Raw genomic sequence first — 19,247 nt, 5'->3', positions numbered from 1 at the left:
CAGGGAATCAAAGTCAGTAGCTAAAGGATACCAACTTATTATAATTGGTAAATAAGCTGTCTAGAAATATGAGATGCTTATTTAAACTCACTAAGTTTTTATAATCTATGATGCAGTGCCCAAAAGGCTGAAAGAAGTAGATTCCTTCATAACTTTCAGAAAGAAACAATGTTGTGTACCCAAAAGGCAAATCTACTGGGTTCTATGGACAGGGCACGGTATTTAGTCTGTTGGGACTGCTTTCATCAAGCCAGCACAACATGATGAGCCAAATGGCCTCCTCTGCTGTAAATTTCCATAAGTTTCCATAAATTCATATTCAACGCCATTCAAAATAACATTGTGGAAACAGATGTAATTCGTAACCTTTTGACTTAGAACTAACCACATTACTTATGAGATACTTTTGAGTCCTGATATTTAATCTTGAGATAGATTGTTTCACCTCTGTGTTGGGAGGTGGTTCCATTGACTTCATGTTTTCCTCAGCATCGTTAATCTGATCCAGTGTTTCATCAATTTCAGTAACAGCTGCCAGGCTTGGGGGGGCACCTTTCTTAAGCTTCTGTTGCTCGTTTCTGTGGGAGGGGAAATAAGAATTTTGGAAATTATGCCATGGATTTTAGCTGAAAAAGAGAGAACTGAAACCACATATTAGACCATAAGAAACAGGACCAGAGCTTGGCAAGATCTTCCCTTAAGGAAATCATGCTGACTTCGGCCTATTTTATCATGAGGTTCCAAGTACCCCCAAAACCCCATCCTTAATAATGGACTCTAAAATCTTACTAACCGCTGAAGTCAGGCTAACTGGCCTATAATTTCTTGTCTTTTGCTTCCCTCCCTTCTTAAACAGTGGAGTGACATTTGAAATTTTCCAGTCCTCTGGAACCATTCCTGAATCTAGTGATTCTTGAAAGATCACTGCTAATGCCTCCACAATCTCTTCAGCTACCTCTTTCAGAATCCTGGGGTGCAATACAGCTGCTCCAGGTGACTTATCTACCTTCATACTTTTCAGCTTCCCAAGCACCTTCTCCTTGGTAATAGTGACTACACTCACTTCTGCCCCCTGACTCTCTCGAATTTCTGTACGTTGCTGGTGTCTTCCACAGTGAAGACTGACGCAAAATACTTATTCAGTTCGTCCGCTATTTCTTTGTTTCCCGTTACTACCTCTCCAGCGTCATTTTCCAGTGGTCCGGTGTCCACTCTTGCCTCTCTTTTACTCTTTATCTATCTGAAAATACTTTTGGTATCCCCTTTTATATTATCAGCTAGCTTACCTTGACATTTCATCTTTTCTCCCCTTACTGCATTTTAGTTGCCTTCTGTTGGTTTCTAAAAGCTTCCCAATCCTCTAATTCCCCACTAATTTTTGCAATACTGTATGTCTCTCTTTTGCTTTTATGCTCTCTTTGAGAAACAAAGGACTACAAATGCTGGAATCTGGATGAAAAACACTTTGATGATGGAGGAACGCAGCAGGCCAGGCAGCATTGCTTGGCTCAGCTTTTCTCCACGGATGCTGCCTAGCCTGCTGAGTTCCTCCAGCATCATAGTGTTTATGCTGTCTTTGACTTCCCTTGTCAGCCACAGTTGCCTCATCCTCCCTTTAGAATGCTGTTTCTTCTTTGGGATGAACTGATCCTGCATCTTCCGAATTACTCCCAGAAACTTCTGCCATTGCTGCTCTACCGTCATCCCAACTAGGGTCCCCTTCCAATCAACTTTGACCAGCTCCTCTCTCATGCCTCTGTAGTTTTCTAACTCCGTTATTAGGTCATCCACCTTATTTCATATACTGCGTGCCTTCAGTCCTGTATTCAACACCCATCTTCTCAAATTTGTCTCCATATTGCCTGAAATTAAATTCTTATCCCTTTCTAAACTTTTATGACTTATTCTTTATTCTGGAGACTTCAGTAACCTCTCTTGCACTCTCCTTCCATTTTACTTTATCCATATTCGGAGAGGTTACATTTAGAAATTTCAACACAATAGACCCCACTATTTTGCTTTGTAAAATAGTATTTAGAAACTCAGTTAATTTAATTTGGTAAGCTATCATTTCATAGAAAAGTTATCAAACAACTATAATAGTGTTAGTGCATGTTACTAAAATTTCAAAGAATGCCCACTGCTTTGCTAGGAAAACAATGGCAATTAGAATGCACCATTTTGAAATAACCCAGCAAGTAGTGGCAAGGGAGAGATATGGTTTGATTTCCAATCAAATGAAACCAGAGTAGTGGACTCTGCCCTTCATCACGGGCACATCCCTCCCCATCATTGGTAGTATCTACAGGATGCACTGCCTCAAGACGGCAATATCCACCATGAAAGAACACCACCATCCAGGCCATGCCATCTTCTCGCAGCTACCATCGAGTAGGAGGTACAGAAGCCTGAAGTCCCACACCACCAGGTTCGAGAACAGCTACTTCCCTTCAACCATTTGGTTCTGGAACCAAACGGCACAACCCAAATCACTAAAGTTTGGCAACACCTTGACCAGTTTGATCACTTTGCACTAAAATTGACTTTTTTCTGTTCTAATTCTGTTTTTTCTTGTAAAAATTATGTTTAATTTATGTTTTTCTTGTGAATGTTGCTTATATGATGTTATGTGCCTGTGATGCTGCGGCAAGTAAGATTTTCATTGCATCTGTGCATACAAAGACCTTGACTTTGAAATATCTGCAAATTTCTGGGCAATTTGCCACTCCAATGGAAGCCTCATAAAAATGGCAACCTTCTTATGAATTTCAAGTTGCATTTTTGAAAGCAAATTACTGCTCATATGTTATAACGTGTGGACCCTTTTATTAACAAGTGTGTTACTAGAAAGGCCACTCATCCTCTCCAATCTAAAAGGAATAATTAAAACTGTGGAGTCTCACTCCAATGTGGAAAACTATTCCAGTTTATATGTAATATTTAGAAATTAGCAGTCTGGAACTCCATTCCCATCCAAGAGTGGTAAACGGGCTACACAGTGATACCAGTGATTGTAACAAAAGTTAATGGATTAAATATTGGAAGAATTTACCTGTCTCCCCCACCCCCAGAGCTTTCAGAGCCTCACCCTCCCATCCTTTCCTAGTCACACCACTACCACCCAACTGTTTCTCTAGTCACTGAATAACAAGACACTATGTTGATTCTGTTAGTCTCTAAGTTCCCTAAAACCCTGCTGCCCAGTGACATATTGAACAATTTGAAGTACTGAATAACTTTGATTGGAAGGGTGAGGGGACAAAAAGGTGAACAGATTTGGGCAGGTCAGGAGATGCCCTGTTTGAGCAAATTCTGGAGTGATAATTTCATCCTGGAAGGGAAGAAAACTACAGCCCCTGTGTCTGCATGGGCTTCTTCCCTCATCCCAAAGGTGTGTTGGTAACCAGCTCCTGTAAATTACCCCTTAAGGCAGGTAAGTGGCAAAAAAAAAATCAGTGGTGTTGATGGGTATGTGAAAGAGAATAAAGGGCAGTGTGATAGGGAAAAAGACACGACTAATAGAATTGCACTGGTGAGAGTCAGCAAGGGCTAACTCATGTCCTTCAGCATCACAATGGTTATACTTACTTCTCTGGTGGCATGATTGTGGTATCTATCTTGTAGTCAAGCAACGGGCTTGCAATTTCAATATATTGTTCTGGCTTTTTAGGTTTGGGCTCTGTCAATCAGAAGAAATGCATTAGCATATTTCTTTGAAAAGTTATCTGTAGAAGAGACTTTGATTGATAGAATATAATAAAGTTTGAAAACCCACTTGCCATGCAGTTGCAACAACCTAATTTAAACCGAATTTAAGTGTTAAAATAAAAGAGTCACATTGGAGCTATTGCAATGTCATTGGAGAAAAGGGTGGATAACACCAAATTGCTTTCAACGAATTGATGTACAGGCATGGCTGTGGTGGTGAAGTTGTTCGTTTACTGGATTAGTATTGAGGGTCAACCATCTACAACAGAGATGAGAAAGAACTTCTTCTTGCAGTTCTTTACCCCAGAGAGCTATGGAGGCTGAATCACTGAAGGCATTCAATATCATGAAAGACAGATTGTTGGTCTATAGAGGAGTGAAAGGTTATGGGGAGCTGCCAGGAAACTGGAGCTAAAGTCAAGGTGACCTCAGGGATGATCCTGCGGAATGGTGCGGGGGTAATTAAGAGCTATTTCAGGTTCTACATTTCTATTTTCTTATGTTCTAAGAGCATTTGAGGGATCAGCCTAATGCTTATACAGCAAAGGTATAGAGATAGGGCGGCTACGCTGAACACATGCGTGATTCGTACATTCTTAAGATTCTACAAAATAGTCAGTTCAAGGGAGGTCTGCAAGAGGTAAAAATATAGAGTCTGCAGCATTGAAAATATGACATGGGAGCAATTATAAAGGACACATGACATAGTGTACAGCCTGCAGGATTATAGTTTATGATTTAGCGACATTGAATGGGACTTCGAGGTAAAGAGGAATCAGATAAGTCCAATGCCGTCAGTACACAATGGAACCATGAGTGTGGGGTGTGCAGTTTACTTGCAGATCATGGATTACACCATACCCTGCCGCTCCCCAATCACACAGAAGAACTCAGGGTTCTTAGTGGGCTGTTGGGCTGGAGGAATTACACTGAATATACAGCAAAGAAATAAACCATTCACCTCTTCATATTTGTCTGTTGATAGCCGAGATCAGATCCTCCCTTTCTCATCTAAGACTATCAGTATATCTTTCTATTTCCTGTTCTGCTCATGTAGTTTCTTTTCAAAATCTCCTAAGCTTTTCATCTCAACAAACTCCTGTGGCAGCAAGTTCCACATGCCAACTATGCTCTGAGCAAAGAAAGTTCTCCTTATTTTCCTGTTGGGTCTATTATTGATTACCTTGTGTTTATATCTCCTAGTTTTCCATTTCCCTCTAATGGAAATATACTTTCCAAATCTGTGCGACCCCTTCCTAGTTTTAAAGACCTCTATCAAGCCACTTTTAGTCTTTCACAAAGGAAATGGCCAAATTAGTTCAATCTATTATGAAAACTATAATCTCCTACACCATATCCTGAATCATTTTTGGACGTTCTTCATTAATCTTATGATCTGATATTAACTAGAAGTAGAGTTGGGAGCTGGGGTGGGGGCAGAGAACAGTATCATACAGGACACCTGGAAATTAGTTCCGCGTTTCCATCAGATGCCTTTTATTACACCCGCTCTTTATCATATCTGGATTACAGAGCAATCAGTAGCATTAGGCATGATGTGGATCAGATATGAAATTACCTCATCTTCAGTGTTTAAATGCATGTGTCAAAGTTGGAGATTGGCAATGGGAGAAAAACATCTCCATCAAGATTGAGCACAAATGATTGGGGGAGAAAGACTAGCCAGGATAATCCTTTCTGAGCAATGGGAGGTCTTTAAAGCAAAGAAGCCAAGCATATTCCTTCCCCTAATAAGCAAAGCTGGTGCTCCTTTAATAGTTAACCTGAAAAAGGATGCTTATGACAAATATCAGATAAAGAGTACAGTCAAAACCCAGGCAGATTACTGAGAGTGCTTTGGCAAGGTGAAAAAGCATAAAAGGAAGAGAGAAGATGTGAATAAAGAGGAGGTGACAAAAAAGGACCTAATCCTTTTCTGTAAAAATAAAGAAGGATAATTAAAGAATGGTGCCTTCAGATAGGGACAAGTATGAAAAGTTATGGCGGCAGAGAACGTGGCTGAGTTACAACAAAAGGTGGTAGTTAACATGAGAGTACAAGAAGGGGGAGTAAGAGGAGAGTACAAATACAGGTAAGATAAATGTAGATGGATAGAAAATGTAGAAGAGACTGATAAAATTCAAACTTAATCAGCCATTTGTTTCAGATGGGAGATGGGATGCATCCTTTGCTTCTGAGGGAAACAGGGTGAATATAACAGAATCACTGACCAATTACTAAACTACATTGGCACTTGGTTCAGCAATGGTAAAATTTTTGATTTGATTTTCTTCATCTTTGCAAACCACTTTAACTCAAGCACCTTCTGAGATCCTGTCCTTTAATTCTGGCCACTTGCTCATCCATGAATTTAGTTGTTCCACATTTGACAGTCCTGTCTTCAGCTACCAAGGCCCTAGTCTCTGGGATTCCCTCTGTAAACACTACCTCACTTCTTCTCTTCCCTTTTTTAAGACCTATTTCTTTGACTGAGATTTTTGCTTAACTGTGCTAATATCTCCCAGTCAAATTCTGTTTGACAACTCTCCTTTCAAACACCTTGAGACAGCTTAAAGGGTTCTCTATAAATGCAAGTTGTTTCTGCTGGTGGGGTTGTGGGAGGAAAGGGAAGGAACAATTAGAAGGGCAACAGATGGAATCGCGAGGGAGACGACCTGATTTGGATCTGCCAGCCCTGCAATCACACTGATCAACATCTGCTTGGCCCCAGTGCATTACTTTGGCAACCTTGTCCTACTCATTTACAATAAGACTCTGAAAAATTCCTGGACATCAATATTCCCTACTCTCCCCATTTTATTAGAAGTTTGTATACCAAGAATTCAGTCAAACCATTTTAAGCTCTTAGATCATGATTATTTAAGTTCTTGAGACAAAACTATCTTCCAATGTGAGGTTATGTTAATGTAATTTAAATAAACTGAATATTCAAAGCAGATGCAATTTTCATTGTTAAACTGAAAGGAAATTACTTTTTGGGTCAGCTATTGGAAAGGGGCGATTTCGTGGTCGTATAAGCTTCCATCGAGGAACCTGTGAGACCTCTGCTGGATTTACAAGGGAACATGATCTTGTTCTTCTCACCAGAACTGGGTGACTGTGTGCATGGGAAAGTCCATAGTGCCGCAGCTTCTCTGAGGATTCCGCCTATAAGGTGCAAAAGAATGCAGATAAAGGCATTGAAACTAAGTAAAACATGGAATCAGCATAATGGCACGGTGTTCAAACTCCCCAATATTTGAATGTTGCAGATTCAATGTAATTGAATTGCTGCATAAAGTTAATTAATTTGTGCAAAGGAACCACTCTTCCATCCTTGCAGCTCAGGTTCTAAGATAACCAAAAAGGTGGGGTCAGTGCTGGAGGATGCCTTCATATCATTGTGACAGCAATAGTTTTCAGTGGAAGACCAATTGGTTTGACACTGAATGGAGTCTGTTACTCGTGTTTGATGATGGATGTTACTCGGAGAGGAGTCCAAAATGTGAAAGTAATTTGGAAGTGTACTTCAATCTGGAGATAGTGGACATGGCTTCTGGCATTTCAGACATCCTATGGTCCAAAGTCCCCAAGATCTGGGTGGGGATAGCAAACGATCACTGGAGTACTGAGAAGGAGAATCCAATAGTTCACTTGGATTCAGGAATGGGTGGTGTCCATTGATGGGAGAGTTAGAATGTAGTAATATTGTAAGGAGAGGGGAGAAGTACATTGTCTGATCCCACTCTATTTGGGTAGCTCTAAAGTCCACACATCACTTTAAGATGAGCTAAACATCTTCACTGCACCCTTAGTGCAAGACACCATTACTGATGGAGCTTGTTAGGGAAGTACCCCAAGAATTGGAGAGAAACCTAATGGAAATTTCATCTTCCACCCCGGGTTTTTGAACACACTGTTCTACAATCTGATCCTAAAATCTCCTACAGTTCCCAGGCTGAATTACTTCACTCCAGTTTTCACACCGTTCACAGCAACAGACCTGTCCTGATGAAGATCAAAATTTTCACAAATATTTTCTATGATTGTAGCATACGTTAATCAATTTTATCAAGCTCTTATTCATAATTAACCACTGCTTCTTCCTTAAAAGTACCATCCTAGAGTACAATCTTTGAATGTTTCCCTCTGGAGTAGCCTCAAGCTCCCTTTTTTCTCTCATTTACGCATTCCCCCCGTGGGCATCAAATTCAAATTCCGTATGGATAGAATGGAAACTGACTCCACCAAAAGCCCCCAGCCAAGGACACCAAAACATTCTCAATATTGCCCATCGGGACATCAAAAAATGAATACGACATAACTTCCTGCACTTGACCACGAAAGCCACGTTTTACATATTCCGACACTAGCTAAATTTGTGATTCCCTACCCCAGACTCTAACATTCACCCTTGCTACTCAACCAGTTTTTCCACTCTCTGCTGAACCTGTGGCGACATATCCAATCAATTAGGGACACTGACTTCTATGTCTGACTCCACTCTTATCCCACTCCTGCTGATGAAACATTTCGTTTTTGCAATAATTGCCTTCAGACTAGATTTCTCTAACATTCTCCTCGCCATTGCTTCACGTTTTACACAACTTCCTACACAACTTCCAGCTCAACCAAAATGCTACCTTCCCACACTCTGCAGTATTAGTTTCTCACCTTTCCTGTCTACGTGACTGCTACAGGCTCAATGTCCCCCACACTGATCTTCACTGACACATCCCTCTGTGGGCTGACCTCCACCTATTTCCACTGTTCCTCTTGCTCTTCTGTTTTCAGCCTCTTGGCAACCTCCATTCTCCCTTTCTTGCCATCAGCAGCAGATACTTCAGCAGACTCTGTCCTACTCTCCGCAATTCTCCCCCAACCCTCCTTCCAACTTCTCTCTAATTTTAAGCCTCAACAAAGTAAAGTTTTCCACCATGCTTCAATGACATTCCAGGACTGGTGGCACAGTGGCGCAGCTTGTAGGGCTGCTGTTTCACAGCTCCAGTGACCCAGGTTCGATCCTGACCTTGGGTGCTGACTATGTGGAATTTGTACCTTCTTCTTGTGAACACATGGGTTTCCTCCACTTGCTTCAGCTTCTTCCCACATCCCAAAGACGTACAAGCTGGGTGGTTAATTGGCTGCTGTAAATTGTCCCTGGTTGTAGATGAGTGGTGGAATCTGGAGAGAATTGATGGGAATGTAGGCAAAATAAAGTGGGATAGGGATAGGGTAGAATTGGTGTAAAAATGGGTGCTGGATGATCGGCTCTGACTGGGTGGACTAAAGGGCCTGTGTCCATGTGTCTCTCTCTTTGATCCTATAGCTCTATAACTGCTCAGCCATTATTTCTTTCCATCACTGCAATAACTTACGGATTAATCATTTTGTATGACTACATCTCTATATTGTCAGCCATAGCTCAGAGGATAGCACACTTAACTTCAATGAGAGGGTTGTACATTTGAGTTCCACTCTCGAGACCAGAGCATAGAAAACAGCCTGATGCACCCAATGCAATACTGACAGAGTGGTGCACTACCAAAAGGTGCCAACTTTCAGATCAGACACTGTCGGCCCTGCTTTTACTAAAATGAATGTGAAATATTCCATGCCAATAACTCGAAGTAGAAGATGGGAATTCTCCCAAAGTCCTGGGTGATATTCATCCCTCAGCTAACATTTTTAAAATATATTATCCAATCATTATCTCTATTTTAAATGTAACTTGCACCTGTTGATTACTTGATTACTGTTATCATCAGAGCACAAAATCAGAGATAAAATGCCACACAACATAAAAATGAGCACATAGCCATTACCATTTGTCCAAGTACAGAAACTGTTCCTTCTGACAGCTGCAGTGGGAGGTAGGTAGCATAAATCACCATCTGTGGCATCACCGGTGTAGGGAGTACTGCTACACAAAGAACATAAACATTGCTGTCTTAAACTACAGTGCAGCACTAAGTTAATTTCCACTTTCTACATTTTGATCTTTACATAATAGCAGTGACTTTATTTCAAAAGGAGTTGGAATCATAGCCACATACAGCACAGATGTAGAGCATTTGTTCCATGGTGCGAGTGCCAATCAAATTAGTTTTCCTCCCTTCCCCTTCCCCAGAGACCTGCATATTTCTTTCTTAATTTTTAAGAATATAAACAACCCTCCTGAAAATTATTACTGAATATACTTTCATCACCCATTTAGGCAGTGCAGTAAAATCATAGCAACTTGGTTCACATTCCTCTTCTCCCCTGAGGTTCAATTACCAATTATTTCAAATTTGCATCCTCTAATCACCTTGACATTCTTGCCAGTGGAAACATCCTTTGGCTGGTGTTGGGGGGAGGGGCTGGGGGTGACATCTTGCAGTAGTGAAGGTCATGATATAAGTGCATGTACCATTCTCTTCCTTTAAGAAGTGGACATTGAACACCATTTGGGTTGAAGCAATGCAACTTCTGGGTTGTGCACAAGTTGAAAAAGATGCTTACTGTTATCTTGGCTGTGTCTGTCTGAACAAAGCAGTTCATGTCAAAGATTATAAAAAATGTAATGCTGGAACTGATTTTTGAACAGGTACAGGAGAAGCCATTTATCCCCTTGGGCTTGTTCTGTCATTCAATCATCCTACACAGATAAAGTGATAAATCCATTGTTATCTAAAGTGGTTCTCAATGCTATTAGATTCAAAGAAGAGGCCTATAATACTGCCGAGAACGGCAGGCCTGAGGATTGGGAAAGCTTAAGGAACCAGCAACAGATGATCAAAGAATTGAAAAGGGGGAGAAAACAGAAATAATTATTTAAAAAATATAAGAGCTTCTTAAACTCTGTAAAGAGGAACTGAGTAGCAAAAATAAATGTGGATCCTTTAAAGGCTGACAGAGGAGAAAATACGATGAGAATTAAAGAAATGAAGCATTAAATAAATATTTTGTAAATATCCTTATGGTTGGATATGTCAGAAATTGGTGGGAACCACAGTGCATCTAATTAATTATTTAATTTATTACACTGTAGCAGTTGCTCCTGCAGAATGAACACGAGACACTAGTCGTAGAGTTTCAGAACAGAACTGTTTATTTTCCTGCCTTGTGCGGGCCTTTTAAGAGAGCCTGTTCCTGCCCACTCAAAACGGCAATGACGTATACGCCATGTCATCAAACCTTTCCCGCACGCGGGTTCTCCCTGTCATCTTGCGCCTCGCTGCTTCAACGACGCGCGACCCGACCGCCGAGCCGGTTCGCTTGCTCGGACGGTGAGTCGCTACACAACCCCCCCCCCCCAGAACCGGCGATACAGTCCCCAAGGTCCGTGGGCTGTGTTAGCCGCTGCTTAGGAGGTCGGCCTCTGCGTCACAGTGCTGGAACCTTGACTGGTTGTTGTAGATCTAAATGGGCCGGTTTGAGGCAGTCCGTCGTGAAGACCTGCTCCTTGCCCCCAATGTCCAAAATAAAGGTGGACCCATTATTCCTGATGACTCGGAACGGCCCCTCATATGGTAGTTGCAACGGTGCCCAAGGTGTGCCCCTGCGAACGAAAACAAACCTACAGTCTTGTAGTTCTTTGGGCTTACAGGATGAGGCTTGACCGTGCTGCGAAGTGGGAATAGGGGCCAAGTTGCCGAGCCTCTCATGCAGTCTTTGCAGGACTGCCAGGGGTTGTTCCCCTTGGTCCCGAAGGGAGGGTATGAAATCCCCTGGGACAACCAGGGGCGCTCTGTACATGAGTTCAGCTGATGAAGCGTGGAGGTCTTCTTTGGGGGCAGTGCGTATGCCGAGCAGGACCCAAGGCAGTTCGTCGACCCAGTTAGGACCCTTCAGGCAGGCCATCAGGGCTGATTTCAGATGGCGGTGGAAACGTTCCACTAACCCGTTTGATTGAGGGTGGTAGGCTGTGGTGGTGTGCAGCTGCATCCCCAGCATGTTCGCTAATGCAGACCAGAGGCTGGAGGTAAATTGGGTGCCTCTGTCTGAAGAAGTGATGTGGGCTGGAACACCAAAACGTGAGATCCAAGTTGTGAGCAGCGCCCGGGCACAGGAATCAGTCGTGATGTCAGATAGAGGGGTTGCCTCTGGCCACCTTGTGAACCGGTCCACGATGGTAAGGAGGTACCGGGCTCCTCTTGAAACTGGCAGAGGACCAACGAGGTCGACGTGGATGTGGTCGAACCTTCTACGGGTAGGCTCGAACTGCTGTGGCGGGACCTTGGTGTGTCATTGGATTTTCAATGTCTGGCAGTGCTGACAAGTCCTGGCCCACTCCCTGACCTGTTTGCGCAGGCCATACCAGACGAACTTGCTGGCGACCAGCCAGACAGTTGATCTGATGGACGGGTGCGCCAACCCATGTATCAAATCGAAAACGCGTTTCCGCCAGGCTGCAGGAACTATAGGGCAGGGTTGACCTGTTGCGATGTCGCAAAGGAGGGTCTGCTGACCAGGACCGACTAAGAAATCTTGGAGCTTCAGGCCCGAGATTGCGGTTTTGTAGCTGGGCAGTTCGTCGTCAGCTTGCTGTGCGTCAGCCAGGGCCTTGTAGTCGATACCCAGGGACAGGCTGTGGATGGTTGGTCTGGAAAGTGCGTCAGCAATGACATTGTCCTTCCTGGAGACATGTTGGACATCCGTTGTGAATTCGGAAATGTAGGACAAATGTCTCTGCTGACGAGCTGACCAGGGATCAGAGACTTTGGAGAAGGCGAAGGACAAAGGCTTATGGTCAGTGAAGGCAGTGAAAGGCCTGCCTTCCAAAAAGTACCGGAAATGCTGGACCACCAGGTACAGCACTAGAAGTTCCCGATCAAAAGCGCTCTATTTCAGTTCAGGTGGTCTAAGGTGCCTGCTGAAAAATGCCAAGGGTTGCCAACTGCCTTCGATTAGTTGTTCCAGTGCCCCACCAACCGCGGTGTTGGATGGGTCCACCGTGAGGGTGGTTGGGACATCTGTCCTAGGGTGTACAAGCACTGTGGCGTTTGCCAGGGCTTCCTTGGCCTTAACAAAGGCAGCTGCAGCCTTGTCGTTCCAGGCGATGTCCTTGCCCTTACTAGCCATCAGCGAGAACAAAGGGTGCATGATACGGGCTCCTGCAGGGATGAACCGATGGTAAAAGTTGACTATCCCCAGGAACTCCTGTAGGCCTTTGACCATGTTGGGACGGGCAAAATGGCGGATAGCGTCCACCTTGGCAGGTAGGGGTGTTGCTCCTTCGCTGGTGATTCTGTGGCCGAGGAAATCGATAGAGTCAAGCTTGAATTGGGTCTTGGCTGGGTTGATCGTGAGGCCGAAATCACGAAGACGGGAATACAGTTGGCGGAGGTGGGAAAGGTGTTCTTGGCGGTCACGGCTGGCGATCAGTATGTCATCTAAGTAAATGAACACGAAGTCCAGGTCTCGGCCTACCACGTCCATCAGCCGCTGGAACGTCTGTGTGGCGTTCTTAAGGCCGAACGGCATTCGAAGGAACTCGAAGAGGCCGAATGGGATGATAATTGCAGTTTTGGGGACGTCATCCGGGTGGACTGGGATTTGGTGGTATCCCCGAATGAGGTCCACTTTGGAGAAGATGCGGGCCCCATGTAGGTTGGCTGCAAAGTCTTGGATGTGAGGGATGCGGTAGCGGTCTGGGGTGGTGGCGTCATTCAGCCTGCGATGGTCGCCGCAGGGCCTCCACCCGCCGGTGGCTTTGGGGACCATGTGCATGGGGGAGGCCCAGGGGCTGTCTGACCTGCAAAATATCCCCAGATCCTCCATGCGACGGAACTCTTCCTTTGCCAGGCGGAGCTTGTCTGGAGGTAGTCGTCGTGCTTGGGCATGAAGGGGTGGCCCTGTGGTAATGATGTGGTGTTGCACCCCGTGTTTGGGCATAGAATTCGTAAACTGAGGTGCCAAAACTGATGGGAATTCGGCTAGGAGCTTGGTGAACTCATTGCCGGACAGGAAAATGGAGTCCAAGCATGGGGCTGGTAGGCTGGTTTCTTCCTGGGGGTAGGTCTGGAAGGTTCTGGAGTGGACTAGCCGTTTCCCCTGCAGGTCGACTAACAGGTTGTGGGCCCAAAGGAAATCGGCTCCTAGGAGTGGTCGGGCGACGGTGGCAAGGGTGAAGGTCCAGGTGAAATGGCTGCCGCCGAATTGTAACTGAAGTGTACGGGTACCGAAAGTCCGTATCGTTGTGCCATTTGCGGTATTAAGTACAGGACCTTGTTGCCTGTTACGAGTGTCACGGCTGATCAGGGGCAAAATACTGACCTCTGCTCCAGTATCGACGAGGAAACGCCGCCCGGACTGCTTGTCCCGAACAAATAGGAGGCTTTGTCGGCGGCCAGCCGCCGTAGCCATTAGCGGCGGCTGGCGCTGGCATTTCCCTGACTTGCAGGGTGGGTGGCATCGACAGGCCTCCGCGCCCCACCTCTGATGGTAGAAACATAGCTGGTTGCCATTGTCGTCGTCTGTGTTTCTGGGGTGTGGTCGCCCGGTAGCTGGGACTGGTTTAGGCAGGTGTTGGGCTTGCGGCCTGGCGATTTGGCTGACGGACGAACCGCGCTCGCGTTTGGCCTTCCACAGGACATCTGCCCGGGCAGCCACCTCACGCGGGTTGCTGAAATCAGCGTCGGCCAACAGCAGGTGAATGTCATCGGGTAGTTGTTCGAGGAAGGCCTGTTCGAACAATAGGTAGGGCTTGTGTCCCTCGGCCAATGCCAGCATCTCATTCATTAGGGCGGATGGGGATCTGTCCCCCAGGCCATCGAGATGAAGCAGGCAGGTGGCGTGCTCATGACGGGAGAGGCCGAAGGTCCAAATCAGAAGGTCTTTGAAAGCCGGGTACTTAACCTCCTCCAGAGGAGACTGGATGAAGTCACTGACCTGGGCGGCTGTCTCCTGGTCCAGAGAGCTGACCACATGGTAGTACTTTGTGGAGTTGGAGGTGATCCACTGAAGGTGGAATTGCGCTTCGGCCTGGTCGAACCAGACGCTGGGCCGAAGCATCCAAAAGGTGGGCAGCTTGAGTGCCACTGTGTTGGCTGCTGCGTTGTCGTCCATTGTGCAGGTCCAAAATCCGTTTGGACCATCAGGGTCACCAATGTAGTGGTTGCTACCGCGGAATGAACACAAGATACTAGTCGTAGAGTTTCAGAACAGAACTGTTTATTTTCCCGCCTTGCGTGGGCCTTTTAAGAGAGCCTGTTCCCGCCCACTCAAAACGGCAATGACGTATACGCCACGTCATCAAACCTTTCCTGTGCGCGGGTTCTCCCTGTCGCTCGGGGAAGACAAAGGCCCACCGCCATCTTGGGCCTCGCCGCTTCAACGACGCGCGACCCGACCGCCGAGTCGGTTCGCTTGCTCGGACAGTGAGTTGCTACAACACTTAATTAATAATGGGAAAGAAAAGATACTGGAAAAATTAAGAGGAAGGAAAGTCATCAAATCACCTTGACTGGATAGTCTGGGTCTTAGGTTTTAAAACAGGCAGTGTAGGCATCAGCTATGATGTTCCAAAATTCCACAATTCAGAAATACTGCTAGCAGATGGGAATGTAACACTAGTATTTAAGAAAGGCAGGCAAGAAAAAATTGGAAACTACAGACAAATTAATTTGACATCAGTTTTTGGAAAAATGCTGCAATTTATTGTTAAGGAGGTACATAGACAATTGTATTAAATCAGGAAGAGTCAACATGGTTTTGTCAAAGGGAAATCATGCTTGGTAAGTCATATTTAACATCTCTTTTGAGGGTATAAGAAGCACCTTCGATAATGGAAAGGACTGCAGCAGTTCAAAAATATGCCTCACCACCATCTCAGATTTGGGATTAAATGCTAACCTTGCCGTTGTTGTCCACATTCTACAAACAAAAATAACACAATGGACAGAGTGTCACTGTGCACCTGTGTTTTCAATTAAGGAAAAGATAATCAAATAAGGAAGAGACTATTACATAAAATAAGAGCTTTGGGGATTGGAAGTATTATGGACACTGAATTTGATGAAGAACAGGAAAAGGAGTAGGTATTAATAAGTCACTTTCAGGATGGCAGGCCATTACAAGCAGGGTGCCATAAGGATCAGAACCTGTTCATCAGGTACTTATATTAATAACTCCAATGTTAGTACAATGTGCAACATATAATAGCTTGCTGACAGCACAAGAGCTACAGTAGAAAATGACTTGTGAAGATTACATTAAATACCAGAAAAAGGATAAGGGAAGATTAAGTTTGGGACAAGTAAGTGAGAAAAAGTGGGAAAATGGAATGTTGTTCACTTTGGTAACAAGAATAGAAAGCAGCCATTTTTACAAATGGTGAAGAAACAATAAATATTGGTGTGCAGGAGGATCTGGGTAGGGTGATCCATGAAATGCTCATGGTTAACAGTCAGGTACAGCAAACAATTAGGAAGCCAAATTACATGTTGATATTTATTTCAAGGAAGTTGTGGAGATGAGTAAGGAAGTCACGCTGCAGCTGTATGGGTAGTTGATGAGCATGCACCGAGTGAATTCTGTGCAGTTTTGGTCTCTATGCCAATGGGAATGTTTCTGTGCAGTTTTGGTCTCTATGCCAATGGGAATCTTTGCAATGAAGATTCACTCGATTGATTCTCAGGGTGAGGAGAGGTGGGAGAAAGCAAGATTGAATAAAATAATCTTGGTCTCACTGGAGATTAGAAGAATGAGAGATGATCTCACTGAAGCATATTAGATTTGAGAGGGATTAACAGATTAACTGAGAGATGTTTCCTTACAGGATGAATTCCATCCATCTGGAGGCACAATAGACATAATCTTCATCTCATGACAACTTTAAGAGAAATACAGGGAGCACCGCCAACAACCATACACGACCTTTATCGGCCTTACTAAAGCCATTGACTCCATCAATCAGGTGGGATTGTGGTGCACCCTCCTCAAATACGATTGCCCACAGGAATTCATATCCATTTTACGTTTGCTTCATGATGCTACTTTAGATGCCATTTTAAAAAATAAGTCCACAATAGAGCCAAGCTCAGTGCAGACCAGTGTCAAGCAATGTTGCATAATTTCTTTTTTGCTACAGTGCTGCACCTCATCTCCAGAATAAAGGTTACCCATCTTCAATAATTGAGATGCAATCTGCACATGGCACTTAAATATGCATGTATTTGGAGGTCGACCTCTAAATCATCATTGACTCATTCCTTTCCTTTAAAAAATAGACGTTGAACATCAGTAGGGTTGAAGCAATGCGACTGATTGGGCAGGCGTTGAATAGATACTTAAGGGAATTTAATCTGGGTGGTGTTTGTTTGAATAAAACTCTTCTTGCCAGAGATCATACAAAAATATAAAACTGAACAGGAACAGGAGAAGGCAATTCATCCACTCAAGCTGGTTCCGTCATTCACTCATCCTACTCAAGTGATAAATCCACTGCTATCTAAGGAGGTTATCACTGTTAGTAGATGAAAAGAAGAGGCCTATGATGTCACGAAGCGGAATGGTAAACCTGAGAATTGGGAGAGTTTCAGGAACCAGCAACAGATGATCAAAAAATTGAAGAAGAGAAAGTAGAATAAACCTAAAAATGGAAAGCATTTGAGAGGATAGGCCTTACATCAACATTCACAAAACAAATGTCCTCCATCAACCAGCCCCTCTGTACAACACCAAAGTCCATGATGAAATCCTGGAAAACATGGATCACTTCTCGTATCTCAGGTACCTCCTTTCACATCAGTGTTGAAATTCGTTGTCATCTTCAGTGCACCTGTGCAGCCATTGGCCATCAAAGGAAAAGGACTTTTGAAGATTGAGATCTAAGACTTGGCACAAAACTCACGGTCTACCAGACAGCTTATAGATGGGCAGACCATGAAAGGACTGGAGAGATACCAGCAATGCAATTTCTGTAAAATTCTCCAAATCCACTGGAAGGAAAAGCAAACCGACATCAGCGTCAGATCTGAGGCCAACAACCCTGCAATGAGGCCCGAATTACACTTAATCAAATCCTTTGGGTAGGCTACGTTATTTGCATGCCTGAATCAGGGGTGGCTCATCTGGTGGAGCTGCTGCCTTCTAATGCTAGTATTCCAGGTTCAATCCCATAGTGTTAGTACATTCTCCTTGTGACCATATAGATTTCCTCGTACATCGCAAATATTTGTGGGTTGATAGGATAATTGGCCACTCTAAATTGTCCCTAGTATATAGGTAAGTGGTAGAATCTGGGGAAAGTTGATGGAAATATAGGAAGAATAGATTACAGTGAAAATTAATAGGTTCATGGGATTGCTGTGAGGTCTAGACATGATGGGTTGAATGGGTCCTTCTAAATTGTATAGAAATATTAATTGTATAACAGACTCCTGAAATGGAAATTGTTCTCCATAATGGAAAGAGATTACCAGAAGAAAGGGGAAAAAAAATCAAGATGTCCTCAAAATCAATGTAAACAGTGGGAGGTTGCACCATCTTACAGACTACTCACCTACTTGTTACATCAAGCAGGGGCAGGGTACTGATGATCATAGGATGCAAAAGAGAGAGCACAGGTTGGAACTAACATTTCCAGAGTAAGACATTTAAATGTATTTCCGCCATTCACCCCAGTTACTGCATGTAAAAGTGAATCTCACATCCTTGCCCTTCTTTGAATGAAGAATTTTATCCTGAATTCCTCCTTAAATTTATTAGTGGCTATCTCATATTTGGAACTACTGGCTTAGGATCCAACATTTTCTTTACATTGATCCAATTAAATCCTTTCACTATTTTAAAGGTCTACAGTAAAAATCTGATAATCCACCATCCAACTATTTGGAAATCCTGATGGTTCAGCATCTTGTACACCACGTGATGTTTCCATTACTCCCTTTAAACACACAAGGGTCCTGTTTCCTGTGTTTCCTTTAAGCTCACCAGGGACCCCATTCCTGTGTCCCTTTGAAACTCATGTGACCCCTTTCCTGCTCTGCCTTTAAACTCACCAGGGACCCCCTTCCTGTGCTCCCTTTAAACTCATTGAGGCCTCATATCCTGCGTTTCTTTTAAACTTTTGGGGTTCACTAGAAACTTTATAATACTGTGTAACATCTTTAAAAAAATAGGGAACAACATCCAGTAGTCTGGAAAATCTGCCAGTCCTACACCACCAAGGTTCTGAACATGCTGGATTATAGGAGTTTTATTGTATCTTAGTCATCTCCTCAGTCTTTGTCTTTCAAGAGAAAAAGCCTCAGTCTGTTTTGCACCTTTCTATTTTGGTGTCATCCTTGTGAATATTTCTGCACTTTCACCAAAGCCTTGATATCTTTTATATGATATGGCTCCTGAATTGTGTAGTGCAGAATGGAACTTCATAATGGATGGGGTGTCTATGAGACCTAGTTTAATAGTATAGGGCTTTGGCTAAGATATTTATCTCATGCATGACCGACTACTTTTTACAGATTTATTACAAGTCGGAAGTTGAATATCCGTGAGTTATTCTATTACTGTTGGTAATGAAGTTGAGTTGTTACGAGCACCACCATTAGATG

At 43.8% G+C, this 19,247-nt stretch overlaps 1 protein-coding gene across 1 annotated transcript in view; it reads right to left on the bottom strand.

Moving 5' to 3' along the window:
• The window catches only part of adgb (androglobin), a 166,317-nt gene that overhangs the window by 95,683 nt on the left and 51,387 nt on the right, over positions 1–19,247 (bottom strand). Inside the window, exons 10-13 of the mRNA XM_052011225.1 lie at positions 9,534–9,631; positions 6,702–6,876; positions 3,589–3,679; positions 446–578 (exon numbers count right to left, since the gene is read on the bottom strand). Of these exons, the coding sequence (XP_051867185.1) occupies positions 446–578; positions 3,589–3,679; positions 6,702–6,876; positions 9,534–9,631 (497 nt within the window). The remainder of the gene's footprint in view (positions 1–445; positions 579–3,588; positions 3,680–6,701; positions 6,877–9,533; positions 9,632–19,247) is intronic.

This window comes from Pristis pectinata, chromosome 3 (assembly GCF_009764475.1).
Source record: "Pristis pectinata isolate sPriPec2 chromosome 3, sPriPec2.1.pri, whole genome shotgun sequence".
Classification (NCBI taxonomy): domain Eukaryota; kingdom Metazoa; phylum Chordata; class Chondrichthyes; order Rhinopristiformes; family Pristidae; genus Pristis; species Pristis pectinata.
Note: the sequence above shows the minus strand (reverse complement) of the source record. Positions and strands in the feature narration are given on the sequence as shown.